This window comes from Eumetopias jubatus, unplaced genomic scaffold (genome assembly GCF_037043125.1).
Source record: "Eumetopias jubatus isolate StellerSeaLion01/CBP00866 unplaced genomic scaffold, mEumJub1_p1.0 scaffold_17, whole genome shotgun sequence".
NCBI classification, from domain to species: Eukaryota; Metazoa; Chordata; class Mammalia; order Carnivora; family Otariidae; genus Eumetopias; species Eumetopias jubatus.
The window spans coordinates 10,022,378-10,045,215 of record NW_028274823.1 but is presented as its reverse complement, the minus strand read 5'-3'; the positions used below and the strand labels follow the sequence as shown (position 1 = coordinate 10,045,215).

The window sequence follows — 22,838 nt, the reverse complement described above, 5'->3', positions numbered from 1 at the left end:
CGAGGCAGATTCTCCTCGGCCGCCCTGGTGATATCTGGCGGCCACCTGCTTTGAAGCTGGAGGGAGGTGGGTGCTGGAAGATGGGGCCCGGCCACACCCGGTGCCTGGTAGGGTTGTGAGACATTTACCCAGGCTCGGGCTCCTCACCTGGGCACGCTCATCGGCTGGTGGATCTGGCACCTTGGACTGCAGCTGATTAAGAACAAACCTTACCTCTGGATGAGTTCATGTTTATCGAGCACTTTGGGGTATGTGCCGTGCTCTGTGCACTGTCCCTTCTAAACCCCCATTGTCCTGTGTGATAGGTACAGTTATTGTCCCTAAGATAAGAGGGATAATAAAAAGCAGGGCTGGGCTCAAGCCCAGGGTTCAGGCTCCAAAGTCCAGTCTCCCACCCTCCATGCTGCCCCTTCTCTTCATTTGCTCCAGAGGCCACGCTGCCCAGCAACCAGAACTCTGCTAGGACTGGGTTGTCCTGGCAAGTCACATGGCCCCAGAGCGGCTGTGTGGCAATGCCAGCCCATGAGGGGTCAGGGATGGCCCATCTCCCGGGCCCACTTAGTGTAGACAGTGGCCCGTCCCCTGGCTTGTGGTCATGGTGTTTGGGTCTCTAAGCTTTATGGGAACAACGTCCATCTCATCAGATGCTTCAACTTCTGCACCGTTCACCTTCCCTTTCTGAAACCCCTTCGACCTCATCTTCCTTTGGGTTTCGTAAACAGCGTCGCATAAAATACACACAGTTTTCCTGACCTCCGGGGCCTCTGGGTTTTTATTTCTTTGCCTGGGCCTTGGGTTGCCGGTTAAGTTTCTCTTTAGAGGTCACCACTACGTTACCCTGGTCCGTGAACTCTAATACTATGAAAGCTTCATTCCAAGTTCTGCTTTTCTGGAAGCCAAGTTCCTGGTAGACTTAGGAGAAGTGGAAAACTCCGTCAGCTGTCCAATTCCTATCTGCACAGAAAACTGTCCTACAACCCAGGCTCTGCCCACTTTTCCCTGGCTTCCTGCCCATGACACCATCTGGCTTGAGGGCTCAGGAATTCCCAGGAGAAGCCTCCCCTGTCCTCCACGGCAAGCCTGTCCCACATCTGGAGCACCGTGGGGCATGGCTCTCAAACATAATAGTTCCTCAAGCTGATGCTTCTCTGGCTAATGGCAATGCTATCTACCAACTATTGAGCACTTGTGGTACCCAGGACACTTTGAGTGGGTTATCAGCCTAACTCCTACAGCCACCCAGTGAGGTAGGTACTGTTACCTGCATTTTCACCTGTGGAGTGGAGGTTTTGGGAAGTGAAAGAATTGGCTCAGATTCCCTGCGTGCAGCATGAGAGTTGGGATTTGAACACAGGTCTGAGTGACCTCAAAGCCCCGGGTGTTTACCGGCTCAACCCACTGCTGTGCTCTGCACGAGGACTCATTTTTCCCTATTGATAATCAAGACCAATAAGGATATTGATGGTTAGTTTATACTGTAAAAAAATTTTAAAGGTAGGAGGAGAATAGAAAACACAATTGGACCCACCTCCCTAAATGAACACTGACATTTTGTCATAAGAGAGAAAACATTACCAATAAAGCCGAAGTCAACCATGCTCCCTCCCCAGCATCCTCTTGGCCTCCCTCCCTAAAGACAATCAGACCATTGTCGTGGGCCTGCATGAGCCCGTCCATGTGGTTATAGTCTTACTACATATACGCATGCCCTAAATGATGTGTAATATCATTTCGTAAAAGCTTAAGCTTCAAATCAGTGTTCTCATAGCGACGGCGACGTTCCGCCGCTTACTTACATACTGACGTAATGTGATGTGTTCTCTCCATGTTGATACTTACATATCTAATTAGCATTTTAAATTTGATGTTGTACAGGGTTCCAGTGAATGAATAGATAGCAATTTTTCATTCCCTTCCTAATAGCCTTTTGTTTTATTTTGCTTCATGTTCTGTTGTGGCCATCAGTACTGCCGTAGGCATCCCTGTTCATGCTTTCTTGTTTGCACTGATACTGCTTTCTCTGTAGTCTGTACTCAAATGGGGGCCTTTATTACATATAATTTGCTAAAAAAATAAAAGTGTCTTGTTAACATTTTTCTCTCTCTCTCTCTTTTTTTAACATTTTTCTCTCAAAGAACAAATACCAGTTACCTCCCAATGGCTACTAGTGAGCACCAGTAAACACAGATAGAACAGTCCAGATGTTCACTTGTGTCGGAGGGAAGTGTAGGATCTCTGTGGGTTCTGTGAGGCCATCAGAGCTCCTAAGTAAATGAGAATATGTTTGAATGTCCTCAACAGGAACCAGTACTTTAGGGTACTGGTACTTAGCCTAAGGACAGAGGGCTTGGGGCGCCTACGGTGGCGCAGTCGGTTAAGCATCCAACTCTTGTTTTCGGCTCAGGTCATGATCTCAGGGTCCTGAGATCGAGCCCCACGTCAGACTCCACGCTCAGTGCGGAGTTGGCTTAAGATTCTCTCTTCCTCTCCCTCTGCCCTTCCCCCACTATGCATGCACACGCTCTCTCTCTTTCTCTCAAATAAATAAATCTTTAAAGACAGGGGGCTTTATTTGAACAGTTACCCATCATAATAAAAGTAAAACCAGGACCCTGATTCATGGAGCCCCCAGTGACTCCTCCCATGTTGCTGCCCGCTCCTCAGGGACCTGGGACCTGGGGCTTGGATTTTGCACCAGGAGTCACGTAGCTCCCCAGCCAGAGCTGGTTAGTGTACTGGTGGAGTTCTATGTGGGCACATCATATGCTAGGTAGCTCTGTGACCTCCCCCGTCATTCTCACCATCATGGCCCAGACAGTGACAAATTTGGTCCTGTCTAGCCAGCGTCAAAGCCCATGCATCTGTAGGTGGCCTAAAAACAAATAAGAGCAAAGAGACATTCTCCTGTGGCCAGAAATAGTGTGAAAGGTGTGTGGGTGACATTTCCACTTCCCTTTAGAGTCACCACTTAGCCTGGGTCCCACCCACCAAGACCACTCAAAGTGGTGGGTGCAGCAGCTATGAGAGGTTTGGAAGCCAGCGTGCCGTCCCTGTGCTCAAGATGGGAAACATCCAGGGGTTTAAGACATGTTGAAATGACCTCTTAGATAGTCAAGTTGTTGGAGGCTTTAGAGAAGCTCTTTGGGAGACCTCCTTACTTTACAGAGTTGACGTTGTGGGGGTGACACTTGCTCTTTCTCATCATTTGCTTCTAGATAATGTCTCATGCCACTGCGGGGGGAGGGTGGGCTCTGCAGCCAGGACCCAGCCCTGCCACTTAGGAGGCAGACCTGCCGTTCCCTAGCACGCTCCTCCGTCCCAGGCACTGTGCTAATGACCCGTGTGTGTGCCGTCAGCTCGGTAATGTCAACATCCCAACCGGAGCCTGTGACTATGTTAGGTTGCATGGCAAAGGGGCAAGAAGGTCGTAGGTGGATGACTTTGAGCTGGGGAGGGTGTGCTGGATCACCCAGACGGGCCCAATAATAATCCTAAGGATCCTTGCACCTGGAAGACAGAGGCAAGAAAGTCAAGAGCCGGAAAGAAATTGGAAGGTGCTGTGCTGCTGGCCTGAGGATGGAGCAAGGGGCCGCAAGCCGTGGGGTGTGAGTAGCCTCTAGAAGCCGGAAAAAGCAAGGAAATGATTCTCCGTAGAGCCTCCAGAAAAAATGCGGTCCACACCTTGATCCTAGCCCAGTGAGATCTGTTTTGTTCTTCTGACCTCCAGAACTATAAGATAATAAATGTGTGTTGTTTTAAGCCACTTGGTTCATGGCAGTTTGTTAGAGCAGGGACAGGAATCCGTGTGCCACTCACGTAGCCTCTAGCATCTTCTATCACCACTATCTACGGATGAGGGAGCTGGGGCTGTGGAGCCACCGAGCAGCCTGCAGGAGGCTCCATAGCCAGCTTGGGGCTGGACTGACCCACGCCCAGCTCTGACCCCAGAATCCTGCGAACTTACTAAGTTGGTTTGCCCTCAGTCCCAGCTGGGACTAGGAGGTGATGATCGAGGCATTTACCTCGGGTGCAAAATTTAAGGGGGGCACCAAAAGACCTCAGCTGCTGAGATAAGTATATTGCGGTGCAATGCTTTAAAATCAAAATTAATGCAAAAAACCACGACGAACAAAACACTGAAATTTTAATTAAACGTAGGGTCAGTCTGAATTTATGTATCTATAAGAGTAAGGAGTATATCCCAACTTTGCAGGATTGTTGTACGGAATTAAATGAAAGAACAGATGAAAACATCTCGGGCACACCTGTTTCATTAAAGCTGCCCATTGCTTTGGCAGTGCAGCCGGTGGGGGTCAGGCTGCTGAGGGTCACATCCCAGCTCCGCCATTCACCGGGTCCCATGACCTTGAGAACATCATTTAACATCTGTCTGAAGTGACCTACAGACTCAGGGGTAGTGTTGCCTCATTCCTAAACTCTTAACTTTTTGTTTTTTCTTAAAAATGGCGTTGTTGCTATTCCTAAAATCTCTTCTCTTTTATTTTGGCCAGGTTGTTCACTTTTAATGAGTTTCATCTTTTGAAAACGCTACTTTCGTGGGTTTTCTTGCAACTGAACCACAAAATCCAGACGGTTCCGGTGCATGAAACTGTGCTGGCATTTTTTAACAGGTAACATAACTTAGTGCTTGATGACAAACTTAGGATTGATGAAATGCACATATACTGGTGTTTTACTCATAACATCCTGGAGGAAAACCATCAGTGATGTGATTTTTCATTGCACCATCCAGAGTGCACAGAATGCAATTTTCTTTATGGGATTTAAGATTATGGGATACCTTGGAGACACTGGATTACTTGAAAACGTGAAGAATATGTAGGTGTTATGATTTGAGATAACCATGTGCTTCTGTCCACTTGTTCTGTCCGGTAAGAGACATGCTGCACAAGGTACTCCTTTTATTCAGCAAAATTTATTATTACCAAACCACACTGACCTTCAAGACATCATGTTTAAAATGTATCTAAATGAGACCAGGTCATCTTCACTTACGTTTCACGGTAGCATATGACATTCTGAATGTTCTAGACAAATGGCAAAGCATTTGAGTGCACAAAGGTTTCATGGAATTAGCTCAGTTTCTTATACCCTCTAAACTTATGAATTCTAGAAATTCTAGATCTCAAAATTTCAATGAAAAATAATAATTTCAGTTTAATTTAATTATGCATACTAAGTGCAGTAATTCTGATAAGCATTTTCTATTTGTAATCTCATAAGACTCCGGGGCTGGTTTCATTCCCATTTTACAGATGAAGAAACTCAAGGTGGAGATGAACTATCTTGTCAGAGATTATGCAAGTGATGGGGTCTGACCTGAACTCAGGCCTGCTAAATCCCAAGACACTTTGCTGCCTGTTCCTAGAACGGCCAATAGGATTCCTCTCTTGTGCCCGCTCCAGCTGGTTCAGTAATAGCTCCCTGGACACCATGTTCAGAAAGATTCTGAGGCTGCCTCTAGGTTCAGTGTTATTGTTAGCTGAGGACATGCAGTGCATCCTCCCCTCCCTGGTCCACTCTCTGCTGTGAGAGTTTTCTATCTGTTCAATCAAGAGTGCCCCCCATTAGCTGCCACGGCTGTGGCAGCTTGAGGGCAGGGAGCAGGGTCGGGGGGAGGGTGAAATTGGTAGGTTACGGGCTCTCTGGCCTCAATTAATACTTTGTAAATACGCTCCCGTCACTCAGGCTGGCTGTGGAGTGTGGTGGCCCTGTCACCAAAGACAGTCCCAAGAAGTCTTCCGAGGATCTGCCTGGAGGAAGTCAGGCATTACCTTTGTTGTCAGATTGAGGCAACTTCCCCCCAACCTCAGCAGGAATGGGGCTTCCAGGCACGATAAGGTGTGTTCAAGGAAGCCAAGAGGCTCCGTTTCTCGTGCACATGTGAGTTTCGCAGATAAACACATCTTCCAACTATTCATCAGTGGATTGACCTCTTTGAGCCAGGTTTCATTTGCATTGTTCTGAAGCATTTAATCCTTTTCTGGAACATCTGCGTACCACGTTAACTACAGAGCTCATTTTTCCTGACTCATTATTTGGGGAAAGTGGTATTCAGTGCCAGAATGACATGCACTTTGCTTAGTTTCTATATAATTTGCTTTGAACGCAAATGCTTAAACCACCACCACCACCACCCCCCACTCTTTTAATAGCCCAAGAGACTTTTTCCTATGAGTCACACGCACCAGGAAAACTTGCTATTTGGCTCCAAGTTAGCAGTCATGCTGGAAACGTCTTAGAACTGGGAGGTCGGAAATGAGCTGGGGTGTGGGAACTGTGTTTTTAATGTGTGAGAACCAGTGGGAATGGGGCTCTCAGGTGTGTAGCCCCCTCTGCTGAGAGTGGGGTATCCTCAGTTTTCCTGAGCTGGGGTCCTGAGGCTCTTCCCTGCCATCATTAGCTTTTCCATTTCTCGCCCATCTATCCTGGTTCATTTTGAGCCCACATTCCCCTCCGCGGCATCTCCCAAGCCCCCGATGCCACCTCGTTCCCGGTTGGAAACCACTTGTGAGTTTCCAGTTGGTGTCCATACCGCCTACCTGGGCCCGTGTTCTCCAACCTCGGCGCAGGAGAGACTCCCAGCGGCCCGCGGGCCTGCCTTCCCTCCAGCTGCCCTCCAGCAAGCTTCGTGCCCCCCACCCCCCGGGAGAAGAGACGGACCGTCCGGGCCTTGGTGCCCTTCCCTGGCAGTCGCCTAGGCCCACCCCCAACCTTGAGGACCATGAGCCCATTTTTAGGATGGTGGGTGGTTCTCCTCCCATCCCAGTTCTTCTGCCCCAGAACAGTGGCACCTTTAAGGTGCTCCCTCGTCAATGGCCTCCACCTCCCCAATGCACGTTCCCGGAGGCCCCAGACTCCTTAACCTCGGTTATCAGCACTCGCTGCTTCTGATTACCTGACCCCAGCCCCCTCTGCCCCGCTCTGCCCATCTGTCCATGGCGGGGCCTCCCCGGAGAGCCTCTGTGACCAGTCCCTACAACCACGTGGTGTGCCCCTACATCGTGCCTCCCCAGGAACATCACGAGCAGCTTGAAGGAAGGGCATTTGGGCCTTTACTTCGCTCCTAGCTTCCTGGCACTGTGCTATGCATGGACGGGCTTACTGAATGATGAGTTCCCATCAGTCATTCTTGTGTAGCTTGGTTCCCCTCACAGAAGCGGGTCTTCATATGCTGATGCAAAATTCAGAGAATGCCTTGTCTGTAGCAACTAGAAGTAACAGGTCTCCTGGGCAGCTGACTGAGGGCGGGTGCCCATTTGGTGTTCTAGACAAGCAAGGCTTCCAAGGCTTTCTCTAGGCTCAGGGAGAAATTACGTCTTGGTGGGTCTACCCCAGACATGGCAGTGGGTGGTGGTGGTGCCCTTGCTCCGTACTGGCCACCCTGACCTGAGGGTCCCTGGGGCTGACCTGCAGCAGGTCACTTTGCTGCCTGGCAGTTGGCCCAGCATCCAAATCAGAGGGCTTGGAGCAGTAATTGGGTAAAAATAGACCAGATGCCCCTTTTCTGATCCTAGCAATGTCCAGAAAACAAGCCAGGAGGGAAGGTATTTGAACAGTGCCTGCAGATAAAGACACAGGTCCAAGCCTTTCTTATTCTCCCATCTTCTTTTATTACTTGATTTTTTTTCAATTTTTTATTCATTCAACACATAATTACTGAACACACACTCTATGCCAGGGGCACTGACGGAAAGATGAAGGGGAAGTTTCTCTGCCTAGCTAGATGTGTACGAATATCTTCCAACTTATTTTCATTGCTAAGTATAATATTATAGGAAGGGAACACTCATACACACACACACACACACACACACACACACACACGCACACACACCCCTCAGTACCCACTGTCTGTTTTCTGGCAATGGTTAATTTAGAAAAACAAATAGGCTGGCCAGAATTAAATTTAACATTTCCTTGTAGGAAAAACAACAACAACAAAAAAGGTAAACAAAGCTGTTGCCTCTGTCCACAGAGGAAAAGTCACCTTTTCTTTCCAGTTAGCAGTCTGAGAAGTCCAGGAAAGCTGTAAAGTCTCCTCAGTTGGAGTAAAGCCAGAGGCAGGGAAACTTTTCACTTTATTTTTATTTTTTATTTTAAGATTTTATTTATTTATTTATTTATTTATCTGACAGAGAGAGACACACAGCGAGAGAGGGAACACAAGCAGGGGGAGTGAGAGAGGGAGAAGCAGGCCTTCTCCCGGGGAGCGGGGAGCCCGATGTGGGACTCGATCCCAGGACCCCGGGACCATGACCCGAGCCAAAGGCAGATGCTTTACCAACTGAGCCACTCAGGCACCCCCTTTTCACTTTTTAAAAAGCATTTTTAATCAAAGTATAAAATACACACTGAAAAGTTCACAGACCTGAAGTGGATTTCCACAAAGCGCACACACCTGTGTAAGCAGCACCCGGCCCCAGAGACAGACTCAGCCAGCCACCTAAAGTGTCTTATCTCAGTCCCCACCATTCCCAGAAAAAGGCGAACAACATCCTGGCTTCCTTTCCTTTCAAGATGTCTTGGCTGCTTTTGAACTTTGTATAAATAGAATCTTACAGTACACATGTTTTAAGGTCTGCCTTCCCTTTCACTCAACGAAGCATCTGTAAACTCCGTCCAGGGACAGATGGCCGGGGAAGGCAAGGGGCGTGCTCAGGATCCGTCAGCACCGCAGTGGTGGAGTAGCGGCTGCCCTGGGTCTCCCTGATCTTCTATTTTGAGATTCTCTGGGTTGAGGGAAAGTCATGAATAGACCTGTAATTCTAATCCTTAACAGATTGATTAATCACTAAATGGGCCCCTCTCCGACACAAGGATGGGTCCCAGCAGTGGGCTTACAACTTCTCCAGAAGGAGGTCACTGAACCCCGCCAGTAAAGCTAATTTCCACATGATCGCAACTCCCAGATGTCTGTGAGCACTGCAGCTGAGTCTCCCCTCCTCCCTCAGCCCTATCCCAATCTGACCCAATCTTTACAGCACTGGCCAAGGACTCCTCCAGGAAGCCCTCCCAGATCTCACCTGCCTACTGGACAGATTCCTCCTCTGAGCTTCTGTCTTTGCAGAGAGAACAAGAACACATGCTGACCGTGTGAGTGGGCACTGGCCTGACAAACCCAACACTATGCTCCCCCCATGCTCTGTGAGGGGAGCCACACCACCACACCCCACATCCCTGACACCTGAGCCTGCCGATGTCTCCAAGGACATGCTTTGTGACCCTGTGTGACAGGGCAGCCAGAAGCCATGTGTCTATTGTGATTAATAAGTGGCATCTGCAGATGTGGCCACAGAGTCATCATGAAACTGGACACCCCTGGTGTGACAACTCTGATCTCTTAACCAGAACATTCATTTTGAAACGACCCATGAGTCACAGACATGAGAGCCATTAAATGGTTCTGTCTCAGATAGCCAAGCCCTGTGCAGGGAGGTGGATGTATTTGGGGGCAACAGGGCTTCTCATGACCGGACTTAGCTGTTTCTTGACTTTTTTTATTTCTTCTCTTGCTCTGACCACACTGTCCCTGCTCCCCGAGAGTTTGGCTCTCTGGAAGCTGAATCTCCTTTGTTTTCAAAGTCCCTAAATATTATTGATCCCTATGCCTTGCTAAGTTTTCACTTCCCTCCTGTGGCTTCTTGGCTTTCCACCCAAACTGGGTAGCCCCAGCGTGTCTTCTTCAGTAAGAGCAGAGACATGGCAGGAGCCCGAGGGGGCGGGTGTAAAGTGTCTGATGCAGGAGGTCCTTACAAAGGGCAGAAAAGATGACCATTACACGGGATTTCTAGACCCAGTCCTGCCTTTGCGCAAAGGTCAAGACCAACTTGGGGTTGTCAAGACATCGAACAGGGTCGCAGTGAATATCTGACAGGACTTGGCCTGGCAAATAAGCAGGCAACAACAGCAGGTGGGACCCCATAAAGCCCCGGAAAATCAGCTTGCGATAGCCTGGTCCGTGTGCATGTGTGTGCGCATGCGTGCGCCGGGGACGGGGAGAGCCGGCATTCCTCGAAGAGACACTGTGGGTAAGTGGAGGGAGGGGAGGGCAGGATGGAGGCTGCCAAGTTGGTGGGGCCAGCTCCTCACCCCATTCATTCACTCAACACATTGCAAGACCACTGAGCGCCAGGCCTTGCAAGAGGCGCCAAGAGTAGGTGAGCAAACAGAACAGATGTCGAGCCCCGTCTCTGTGGCACTTACCACCTCAGAAGCAGAGACGGACCATACATTCGGTAAATAAGAGGTACGTTAGCAGACGGCGGCCCGGGTCCTGGCTCCTGGCTGGCTGAAGGTGCCCAGGTCTACACCAAGTTACGTTTTGAAAAAAGCCGGGTTCCATTCTCATCGTGAGTTTTTGCCCCAAAGTGTGCAACTTTTTTTTTCCAAACTTCCCCTTAAAATATAAACTATTATTTCATGTATTGTTCATAGAAATGAAGTGATGTTTTAATCCCCCTCCTTTTTTATTGTGGTAAAATATGCAGAACATAAAATCGACCATTTTAACCATTTTTATGTGTTCAGTTCAGTGGCAGTAAAAAAATACATCACACTGTTGGGCAACCATCACCTCCTTCCATCTCCAGTTTTTATCTTTCCAAGCGGAAACCCTGTATCCATTCAGCAATTAAAGGCTAGCCATCCCCCTGCCCCAGGCACCCACCGCTCTGCTTCTCTGTGAATCCCACACTACCCTAGTCGAATTGCATGGTATTCATTCTTTTGTGTTGGGCTTATTTCTCTCAATATAAAGTCCTCAAGGCTCCATGGAGTGTCATGTGTCAGAATTCTGAAGTGTGTATTTTAAGGCTAAAATCTGAAGTCCTGGGGCAATAGGGCCCTGAGTCAGACGCTCACAGGAAGGGTAAATGACCAACATGTGACGGTATGGGGGAAGTGAGAGGGCTGTAGTGAAGAGCCGCTCTACAATCACACCCTGTCCCGGTCAGAGGGACACTTGTCCCAGGCACTGCCTTTCAGGAAGTCTGTGGAGGATTTGTCCCCGGGCCCTTGAAAGCAGGACCCGGAGCCAGCCTGGGTGTGTCTTTCAGTCTCAAGGCCTATGAACTGTCCTTCTGGAAGGGCTCGTGACCCAAGGGTTTCTTGAAGAACTTGAAGAGGCAAACACCATGGCCTGAAGCTTGCCCCAGAGAAGTCGGTGCTAAACCCAGAGAGATCTTGGCCCAGACAGCACTGAGCTCCAGGCGAAGCCATGCCAGCACCCAGTCCCGCCGGCAGACCCATGCACAGAGGCCCCCAAGTTAGCGTCAGCTTCCTCTCACTTTGTGTGAAGTGGGGTGAATGCACTCATGGTTGAGCCGGAGATAGTAGGTGCCTTCGCCTCCAGACAGTGGAGAGGAACCAGGGGAGGGGAAAATGCACGGGGCTGTCCTCAGGAGGCCTGGGGAGAGTCCTGGCTCGGAGACAGTCGACCTCACCGGGCTCCAGGGGCGGGGCTGTACCTACTGGGTCCAGGTGTTGGACCACAGCCCTCTGATGCTTATGCTGTCAGATTTTAGAAAATCAGTAGCGGAGGCCACCACTTTCTTCCTCTGAGGTGGCCCCTGGCTTAGACCATTTAGAGGGTGGCAGTGATCATGAACGCCATGCACTTAGCTGGCTTGAGTCCAGGTCCCTTTCCCAGGGACGAGAGGACTGTGGTGGTCATCATGAGGTGGGGAGCCCTTGCTGGTGTACTGTGCCCAGCCCCATCACCTTTACTCTTCCCAGCTACCCACGGAGGCACACGTGGCCGTTGTCCCCACGTGACAGGAAGGAGATTAGAGCTCAGGGAGGCTCAGTCACGTGACTGATGGCCAGCCGGCCCGGGACCGGAACCTGCTGTGTCTTGACTCCAGGGCTGAGCTCGCCGAGGCGTGGCTGGACGATGGATGAGCAGATTTGCGACCTGCGAGTCAGCTGCCACCAGGGCCATGGCCTGTGATCCGGAGGGACCTTAAAGTCCGGTCACGTGTCTCAACGGAGCTCTTCCCCAAATCCTCGGAGAGAGGCGGTCTGTCCAGAGAGCTCTGGGCCGATGGGCTGTCGGGTCTGAGCAGCAATCCCAGGGAGACTCAGGGGCCTTGGTTTCCTCTCCCAGCAGCCTTCCCACCAAGCTGCAGAGCTGGTGCCCGGGGGCTTCCGAGTCACAGGAGAGGTGCTGCCCTCTTACTGCCCTTTCCCTTCTGAGCTGAAACTGTCCATAACCTACAGCTCCAGCAGGTGCTGCCTTCTCGGGGCAGTGCTGGGCTGTGGGGGCCCTTGCCGAGGGTGCCGGCTCGTTCCCCAGAGCATTCTCTCCTTGACACCTGCACCCCGCGTGATGGCACCTAACTTGTTCCTTCATTAAATGGTGAGAGAGAGGCAGGGAAGGAGGCTAAGATACCGTGTTCTTGGGGCCCCGGCATGGCCCACACTAGCCCAGTTCCACCTGCCCCGGGTAGTGGAGGGCTGGTTCCGAGATCAATAGCACTGCATTCCTGAAAGTATCAGCCTTTCTTCCTTTTTGCCTGATCTGTCCACTCCCGGAGACCGGCACCCGGTGGATTCTAACGAATAATCATTGGATTGAATCAACTCATCTGTCGTGGTGCCCCTCTCCCCTCGCACAACGCCTCAGCATCCCTAAACTATCTCCTGGGACCACTCACACGGAGAGTCCCAAGAATTCCCACTTGAAAGCAAATGGTCCTCAGCAGGCTGGCGGGCACCTCCAGCAGAGGCAGGACACGGGGCCAGTGGTGCATTCAGTCTGGCTGAGACAGGGTGTAATTTGGACATCACTCTTGATTCATGGAAAAATAATCTACAAGAGCCCTTGGCTGGTCTCATACGGACTTGCCTTGAGGGAATGACTTTGCGTTTCCAAAGGGACTTGGGAAAATTACCCCTGTAGTCCCCATTGGTGAAAAGTGACCCTTTAATGAAACAAGTTGTTTCAAAACAAGAGTGGTGGGTGTGTGTCTACATGTATGCGTGTTCTCAAAAGGAATCTGATCTCAACCCAGCCCTGACCTCAGCCACGTGTGGAAATTAACTGGCGTTGAGTATGGGCAGTAACCGCTGAGGGTGTGATTGGGAAACAACTACTAGAACTTGTTACCCACATTCCTCCTTTTTAATCCTACCAGAAAGCACTTTTGAAGGGCCTACATTGGCCACTATTGAAAGGGCAGCCTGTGGAGAGGAGGAATCCGAAGTCCCGGGTTCAAGTCCTCACTGAGCCTTTGTTTTTCATCTGTAAAATGGAGCCGATGACACCGGCCCTGTCTGGCCCACAAGAAGTTTGTGAGACCCAAGTGAGAAAATGTATCTCGAAATCCTCTATAAAGCAACTCATTACCGTCAGTCACTTCATAAGTACGCTCTGTGCACCTGCCGTGTTGCTCGGCTCAGTGGCGGGCGGCAAGGGGGCTAGAACCAGTGTCTCATTATAACCTCTGGGGTCAACCTTCGCCCGGGCTGCCTCAGCGGCCCTCTGCTTCCACACCCCTCACCGGTCCAGAGAGAACCAAGCCCCATCTACCCCTGGCTGGTGAAACCACGACTCTCTTTGACATGACTTTCACTACCCCTCGCCAATTCTAGAAAGCAGTTTTATGAATCTCTTGTTCCTCTTTGCACCTCTGCTAAGCTTCCCCAAGAAGTGTTCCTTTCTGGATCAGGACACAGGACAGAGCTTGGTGCCGCTCTTCCTTTGCCTGCGTCTGCACGGCATCATCAGAGGTAAGCCCCGCCCGAGGGACTGCCTCCTGGGAAGGCTGTTGGGGACCTGCCTCCCCCACCCCCACCTGCCCAGCAACTCCTGGGAAAGACCCAGTAGGCATTTTTAAAGGAATAGGCTGAGCGATGGCATTGTCACTTCCAAGTTGTATGACTTTGGGAAAGTCACGTACCTGCCTGGTCTCAGTGTCCTTGTCTGTAAAGTGGGGTATAGTCAGAGCTTCCGTGAAATATGGTAGTGGATGAAGGGCCCTGTGGATCCTGAAAGCCTGTGCAGCTGCCAAGGGCTGCTTGAGTGTCATCTAGCCATGGGCCCCGCCTCTTCGAGGAGCATCCCCTCCAGGTCAAGCGCTCGGCCGTTGGGGCGAAGCCTGTGCGGGTCTGTGCTCCAGACCTGGCTTCCTCAGCCTCGTGCGCTGGGCCTGGCAGAGGCCTCTGTGAGTTGGAAAGAGGAGAAAGCTACTGGGGAGTGTGTCTGGGGCTGCCCAGGTGGCCCCCCAGGGAGACCTTTGCAAATGAAAGGATATTGTCCAGATATAATGCGTAACTCTAAAACCCAGGGATAGTTGATGGACCCCAGGTAGTTTTGTCCAAGTTGCTTCTAGACATCCCAAAGACACCCACGATCAGACCCCAACCCACCCTTCTTGGGCCGGATTTCAGCCAGGGGGCTGTAAACACTTTGGGGGAAAGTGCTCGGTGCCGTCCCATTTGGGCTCCACGCACCTTATGATCCCTGGGGCCCTGGTTAGACCCTCCAATCCTCAACCCTCAGCTTCCTCCTTTTTCTCTCCATAAATTAGACTTCTGCCGGTCTGTGCTGAATACATCTATAAAAATGTTCTCTTTGTGTTTCTTCCAAGGCAAAAATCTGGAGGAGTTGAGGCACATTAATTTCTTCCCGGAGTCCTGGCTGATCCGGGTTACGGCCAACCATTACCACGCAGTGAGTGGCCAGCTCAGCAAGGAAACAATTACTGAAATTTATTGCTTTTCTGACTTGGCTTTTTCTGGAGATGTGTTTTGCATTTGAAACCTCTGGGCCTTTGAGGTTGGGAGGTTTCGGGGTCTTCCTCCAGGGCAGTGGGGAAAGCCAAGCCTGGCGGGCCAGAGGGGGAGGAGGCCAGGCTAGGAGGAACCCAGGTGCTGTGCGTATTGCACACTATTGACCCGGAGCCTGAGATGGAGTCCGGGAGCACTGGCTGCACCGCCCTCCTGACCGAGCCCCCAAAACACATATGTAATGGGTGCTTGTTATTGGAAATTTTTAAAATGCAGAGAAATTGAAAAAAAAGAAAAGACCTACCCTCAGACCCATCACCCAGAGACAACCACTGCTAAGACCTCATTGTGTTTTATTGGCTGCAAACTCCTCCACCAAGAGCATCTGCTATAAACAATGCTTCTTTGCCTTTCCTTTAGTGCAGACAATTTGTGGTGTTCCTAATTGGTAACGATTATAAATGACTGTATGATAAACATATTTGCACGTGACAGTTTATTTTACTATACTTAGAATTGTTTTCTTATAGGAGATTCTCAAGAATAGAAAATACTGGCCCAAAAAGGAACATTCATTTTTGTTCTTGATACATATTAAACATTTAGGACCAAATTACTCTTCCCCCAGTAATGAATGAGCTTGCTTCACTTTGTACATGCTCAGTGATGTAGGGCGTTTTTATTTCGGATCACTTTTGTTAATTGAGAAGTGAACAATGAGATCTCGTTTTTCAATATGCATTTCTTTTATCACTAGATTTACTATTTAATGAATATTTTCCCATGTGGCATTTCTCCCTTTGTGAATTGTCCATGTGAACTGCAGTACTTCGTGTGTTTCTAATCGTGCATTTTTAGGGATGAAGTAGGGCAGTGTTTGAGTTCTGAGGATTTATGAGTCACTGGTTAAAATTCAATTCAGCCCAACAAATCCCTATTGTAATGTGCAAACCACAGTGCCCAGTGTCACTGCACAGCAGACAATGACTCCATGGAACCAAGCCTCTGTGGGACATAACTCACATCTATGCTCTAAGAGCAGAGTTGAGGCAGGAGACCGTCCTTGGGACTGGGGACACCTCAGGAAGTTCCCCCCCTCCACCATTTCTGTTCTTCTGACCCAGCCCACCTCCTTCCTTTAACCCCTTGCTGCCAGTGTCCTGAGCCTGCCATGTGGGATCATGCTTGTGACTTTATGGCCATCATCATTCTCTGCATTGTGATCAGGCTATTTATGTACACATTTTATTTCCCCGGTGAGACTGCTCAGGCATGTTTCTCGTTCTCACCTTTGCATCCTCTCAAAGCACTGAGCATATAGTAGGCTTCAACAACTACTAAAGCCTGGATTAGTGGCTGAGTGTGGGATCCAGAGACAGAACTCTTTTTCAAGCAGGTTTGGGGTTGTGGGATCAGCGAACCGATGTACAGATGGTGAGAGATGTGTCCAGGTGAGCTTGTGTGCTTCTCTTTCAGCTGGAGAGCGGGGGCGACATGGCCCACGTGAAAGATTTTACCACCCAGGCTATGAGATTCGGACTGCTCTTTAACCAGGTACAGACCACTGGGCCCAAGCAAGGGGAAGGACCGTCCCCTTCCACACTTGGTTAAGGACTTTTGTATAATTGCTTCTTACCTCTCTTAGCAAGGCCAGGGCAGACAAGGAAATTGTCGTGTCTCCTTCTGCATGTTCACCACATCCTAGGAAATGAAATTCACAAGACAGGGGCCTGGGACAGGCCATTCATTGACATGGTGTGCACATCCAAAATGTCTCCTTGAGGGGGACCAATTGTTCTAGTTTTCCAGGGATGGAGGAGTTTCCCTGGGACGCAGGGCTTTCTGTTCTAAAACCAAGAAAGGCTTGGGCAAACTGGGATGAACTGGTTGTTCTCTTCCCCACAAACGTCAAGACTTGCCAACTGCTCGATGAGAGATTCCACTCCAACCCTGTGTTTACCATTACAAGGGGGAACCTTTTTTTTTTTTTTAAGATTTTATTTATTTATTTGACAGAGAGAGACACAGGAAGAGAGGGAGCACAAGCAGGGGGAGTGGGAGAGGGAGAAGCAGGCTTCCCGCCGAGCAGGGAGCCCCATGCGGGGCTCGATCCCAGGACCCTGGGATCATGACCTGAGCCGAAGGCAGACGCTTGACGACTGAGCCACCCAGGCGCCCCGCGAGGGGGAACCAGTTCTGGGTGGATGTTTTGATGGGTCCCCCAAATCCAAGCAGCAGGGGGTCAGGGAGCTTGGCTGCAGGGCTCAGTCACCAGGGGAGTATGCAGGGCCAGTGGCTGCATTCTTCTTGGGTTCCCTGAAAAGGCACAGTTCTCCAAGAAATTGCTGTTCTCCGACATTTTTAAAAGCCACCCCAGTAGTGATCTCAAAAGAATTTGTGTTTCAGGGACTTGGGGCTCTGAATCTATCATCAGAGACTCCCCTCTGGGTCAGGCCTGGATGGGCTGGGTCTCCCCCCTTGCTCGCAGAGACCTGCCTAAGTAGACAGACCGCCGACTGCAGGGGTCAGGACACCTCACAATACCATGAGTATGGAGTGTCTTTAAGGCCCATCAAATTAGAGCAAATGCTTTGTTCCAAAGGTCCGCAGGCCCCCGAACATCTAAGAACATGCCTAACTCGTTCTTCTCCCCACTAGAGGATGCACAGAGCAGTTAATATGTCACTGAGTGCTAACCTGGGGGATTTGTGAAGTCACTACAATTTGGCTCTTCCTATTGCTGTTGTGTTTTAAATCAGCTGTCAAATTAGTCACTTTTGTTTTAGCTAGAATCTGTTTTACTGTGTCCTCTTGCCGTTGAACACTGAAGATTCTTTTCTCTGTCACTTTGTCGTTTATCCTTCCCAATTTAGGAGCATACAACTCATTCAGAAATGATTGCCATATATGGATTCTTCTTTGAGATAAAGGGGATCAAACATGATACTACCTCTTATAGTTTTTACATGCAGGTAAGGACAGAGCCCAGGAAAGCTGTGTCTCAGATACAGAGTCAGTTCATACTAAATCAATAATAATTGATTAATCATTCGTTAATAATGAACATGGGACGTGTTGTAAGCCTGGTGCTAATCATGGTCATATAATGTGATGTCATTTGACTTGTACAACCTTGGGAGGTTGCTATCGTTGGCCTGTTTAACAGATGAAGATCTCCAAATTGCATGTCTTCATGTTGGTATGGCCTCTATTGACAAAGCTGGGGTTAAATTCTAGACTCTGACTCCACACTTGGGGCTCAGTTCATCTTCAGTTTGTACGTGGTGGATGATCCTTTACCGATGGCCCCTCTTCAATGGAGGTAACACATAGTGCCCACAAGGGAAGAGGGAATGGAATTGTTGAAAGAGGCAGAGTAGGGCCGTGGACAGGACACTGGCGAAGTCAGGAGGGCAGATGGCTTCGCCTCGGTGCTCTTGCTAGACTTTTGGAAGAGCACTGTGTTTAAGAGCAGAGAGTTGAAGTCAAGCTGTGTGGTGAGCTGCGTGACCTTGGCATCCAATGAACCTCCTTCCCTATGTCCAGCGTCCTGAGCTTTAAGATGGAGAAGGTAATAGGACCTACCTCACTTGGCTGTGGGCAGTATTACCGGGGTAATTTGTGCAAAGGCCATAGAACGGGGCCTGACACAAAAAGCGCTCTGTGATGATGATGACATTAACCATGACAACTATGACCAGGGACTGCTGTGTTCCACTTAGGATTTGCTTTATAAGTCTCTAAGACATTGAGCTCCTTGAGAAACCATATCTCATTCATCTTTTTCTTATCACCACTAATCATAGTACCTGGCATGCAGGGGACGTATGTTTGTATCATGAGTGGATAAATGCATGAGTGAGGAAAATGAGAGTTTTAGCCCCAGCTTTGCCACCACCTCATTACGTGCCCTTGAGTGAGTCACATCTCTTCCTTGCGTCAGTTCTTGGTCTTCAGTGACTCAGGCACTGCCCTACATAATGGATTTTACTGGATGGAAGAGATGAATCCTATAACAACGCCCGTTGAAATGCTCATGTGAATACTATGTTGGTTTTTAAATTTGGGCCAAGCAATAATGAAGACCTTCCAGTTCAATGCAGCTTGACCTAAAACCATTTTTCTGGGTTCACCAAACACCAGTCTGTGAGCCAGTGGTTTTGTATGGTGAGGGCTCCGTAGCAAGCTGACTCAGCAGTAGCAGCTGTTAGGAAATTGGGCCCTGGGGGAATACCCTCTTGCTCTCTGCACACATCATACAGGAGAGTCAATGAACCAGGTGTTGCTATCTCTGGGTCACTCCGCTTTCAGTTCCACCTAAGGTGGATCACCCTCTTTGCAGAGAGTAAGGCACACTGACTCGGGGTTCCCGTCCTTGCTCGGTGAGCATGGCCCCGTTAGCCTGAGAGCGGAGCGCTTGGTGAAGTACGAGATCAGAGCCCAGACCCTGGTGGACGGCAAGTGGCAGGAGTTCAGGACCAATCGGATCACCCAGAAGTTTGGGTTCGTCAAGCCATCCTGCAAAAGCCATGTGAGTGTCTGTCTTTGACTTTTCCCCTTAATGTCCTTTGTGCTCTTTTTCTCCTCCACCCCTTGTTGGGGATCCTTGACCTTACATCTCCAGTGATCTCCAGGGGACCCTTGCTCTCTTTTTAAAAGATAATCACAGCTCCACACCACGCTAGAGAGAGATCTTGAATGAAAAGCTGAGGACATTGAAAACTCTCACTGTAACACCAGATCCATTTTATAAATGTCAAAGGGTACTGTACTGGAGGAGGGGAGATTTGGTGGAGTGTATCTGCCACTCCCACCCCCACTGTTGTCTGCACATCTCCTGGGATGTGCACCAGGATCCATGGCCTGGCCCACCTGCCTCAGTGGCCGCACCAGCATCCAGGTGGATCCCCTACCTGGCCTGGCTCCTGACAGGTGAAATCCAAAGATTGCCAGAGAGCCTGTTTGTAGTCCTAGAAGGAACCTGTGAGTTCCAGGACGTCCGGGGGCCTCCCTTGCTGCCGTGTAGGGAATGGGACTCAGCTTTAAGCCAGGGAGTCATTCCCAGGCCTGACTGCACATCAGAACACTTGGCCCTTTGCATGGTCTGCAGGCCTGAGCGCCACCCAGCTCCTGAGACCAGATACTCCGCGGTGGGGCCCAGGCGTCGGTGTTGTTTAAAGCTTCCCAAGCTATTCTCTGTGATGTCAGAAACCAGAATAGCAATTTCCCTTGTGGAGGTGGGCGCAGGGAGGCCAGGATATTGGCCGGGAGAGAATATGAAGAGGATTTCTGAGGTGCCTGAAACGTTCTTTATTATGGTCACCCAGGAAGACTCACTCATGAAAATTCACCAAGCCGGACCCTTAAGAAGTGTGTACTTCATTGTATTTATGTTATATTTAAATTTTTTAGAGTTTGTTTTAAAGACCTTCCCTAGGTGGTTCCAATGTGCAGCCAGAGTTGGGAATGACCACCTTACACAACTGTGAAGGCCTCTCTCCCCTCCTCAAGAGGGCAAGTGTGTTTATCCTAAAAGCCCCATTTGCTTTGTTTTGTTTCATCTTTTAGGCCTTGAAAGTCCAAACTGTGGGCATCCCAATCTATGCAAGTTTTTCATTCATCTTCCCGATATCTTGACAATTTCCAGAAGAATCTACGGGATTTTTTTTCTTCCACCAATCTGCATAAAAGAAAATAAAATGACATTGAAGGGACTGCTCAAGCATTCAGCTGACTTTCCTAGTTGGCCATGGTCTTAGTAGAACTTTTGCTCACGGTCTCAGTCAGGTTGCTGTCACAGAGTACCACACGTTGGGGGGCTTATAAGCAACAAATGTTTATCGCTCACAATTCTGGAGGCTGGGCGTCCAAGATCAAGATGCTGGCATATTCAGGGTACGGTCTGGAGAGGACTCACTTCCTGGTTCATAGACGGCCATCTTCTCACTCAGTCCTCACATGGTGGAAGGGACAAGGGGGCTCTCTGGGACCACTTTGTAAGGGTTAGAGTGGTGCCCTTGTGACCTAATCACCTCTCAAAGGCCCCACCTCCTAATACCATCACCTTTGGGGGTTAAGATTGAACACAGGAGTTCTGGGGAGACATTCAACCCAGAGCACCATATTTGTATCATTTGTGGATGGAAAATACCAGACCTGAGTTCCATTCGCCATCCTTGACCTCAGAGCACCCAGTAGGCCAGCTCTAACTTGTTGCCTGTATAGGAGCATTGTAATGGGAGCATCAGCAATGACAACATACTCCAACTGGGAGCACCAAGTGCTCTCCTTTTCACGATGCATCTCTACCCGCTGCACAGGACACACCTGACCTCTTTCCCTCAGTTTTGGTGCAGCCAGAACAAGAAGCGGGAAGGGAAGGGAGCAGTTACAAGGTACAGAGTGACTTATTGATCATCCACCTTTTTAAATGGAGCTCAGTGGTTTGGAGGAAGTGAGTTAGAGAGGCTTTCTTCCCACTTTGTGCATGAGTTTTCTATTGCAGTGTAACAAAGTACCATAAATTCAGTGGCTTAAAACAACACACATTTATTAGTTCACAATTGTTATGGGTCAGGAGTCCAGGTAGCTTTGCTGGGTCCCCTGTTCAGGGTCTCCCAAGTTTACAGCCCAGGGGCAGCGGGGCTGTGTTCTCATCTGAAGGCATGACTGGGGAGAACCCACGTCCAAGCTCATGAGGTCAGCAGATTCATTTTCTTGCAGCTGCATAACTGAGGGCCTGGCTGCTTACTGGCTGTTGGGAGAAGGCCATCCAGGCCCCGGTGGCCCCCACAGTCCCCTGCCAGGCATCTCTCTCTATATAGACACTTTGAAGCATGGCTGTTTGTCCTTCAAGACCAGCAGGAGAGTCTCTCTTGTGCTAGTCTGCTAAGACAGAGTCTTGTATGATGTAAGGTAGCCTTGGGAGTGACATCCCATCACCTTAGCCATATTTTCTAGACTAGAAGTGAGTCACGTGTGCCACCCACACTCAAGGGAAGAGGATTATACAAGGGGTCATCTCAAGGTGTGTCCACCGCAGTGGGTTATCCAGTGTCTTTGGAAAAGTGATGGAGCATCCTTGATGCTGTGCATACAACAAGGTGGGTAAATTTAGTCTAGTGATCACCTTAGAATCAGACATGGGCCGAGGGAAACCCTTCCCAGCAAAGGACCGATGCCCCGTGCAGGGTGACCTGGGAGGGAGAGAGGCTGGTGGGAAGATGGGAAGGCAGCCCAGTGGAAGATTTGGAAGAGAGGATCCAGTACATTCACTCCCACATGCATCCCCACTTCTCTTCTGCAAGTCCTATCCTGTCTCCCTCACCAGCTTGCTTCTGGCCAGGTCCAGCCCATGGGAAGAGGTAGCGGGGACTTGAAAGACAAGAGACTGGGAGAAGCCAGACATTTTCAGCAACAGCTGTGTCTCCTTCATGGCTTCTGCCTGGCAGCCTCATGCCATGGTCCCAATGCCACCAAAATGGCCCTGCTTCTGGGTCTGTGTCCCTTCAGTCTGAGGGGCAGTGCAGGCTTCCTTCTGTTGCTGGTCTCGGGGTTTCCCCATTCTCCTGTTTGCCTTCTTAGTTCTTCCTTCATCCCCATAATCAGTTCTTTGTATTGTGTTTATACTGTTTGAAATCCCTGGAGTCCCCTGTGCTTTCCAGACAAATCCTTGATATAAAGGGTTTTGATAACTTGGTCAGTGTGGCCCAGTGAGGGTAGAGTGTTGGAAAGCACTGCCTCGATTATTCTTCCCATCCCTGCAGGGCTGGGGCAAGGGTGAGGCAAGGGAGGCACTCACCTTGCATCAAAATCCTCAGGAATTCAGATAAATAATATTTTTTAAATATTTTATTTATTTATCTGAGAGAGAGTGAGAGCACAAGGAGGGGGAGCAGCCGAGGGAGAGAGAGAAGCAGGCTCCTAGCTGAGTAGGGGGCCCAACGTGGGGCTCGATCCCAGGACCCTGGGATCATGATCTGAGCTGAAGGAAGCCACCTAACTGAATGAGCCACCCAGGTGCCCCATGAGATAAATAATATTTTAATAAATAAAATAAAACCACTTAAAATCTATGATGCAGGTTG

At 49.7% G+C, this 22,838-nt stretch overlaps 1 protein-coding gene across 2 annotated transcripts in view; it reads left to right on the top strand.

Moving 5' to 3' along the window:
- The window catches only part of BTBD16 (BTB domain containing 16), a 41,014-nt gene extending 20,626 nt beyond the window's left edge, over nt 1-20,388 (top strand). For both annotated transcript variants that reach the window (XM_028121840.2, XM_088019915.1), the window contains exons 9-15: nt 4,512-4,631; nt 13,661-13,752; nt 14,613-14,695; nt 16,228-16,305; nt 17,625-17,723; nt 19,094-19,282; nt 20,320-20,388. In XM_028121840.2, coding sequence (XP_027977641.1) covers nt 4,512-4,631; nt 13,661-13,752; nt 14,613-14,695; nt 16,228-16,305; nt 17,625-17,723; nt 19,094-19,282; nt 20,320-20,388 — 730 coding nt within the window. The remainder of the gene's footprint in view (nt 1-4,511; nt 4,632-13,660; nt 13,753-14,612; nt 14,696-16,227; nt 16,306-17,624; nt 17,724-19,093; nt 19,283-20,319) is intronic.
- Nucleotides 20,389-22,838: the final 2,450 nt, after the last annotated feature.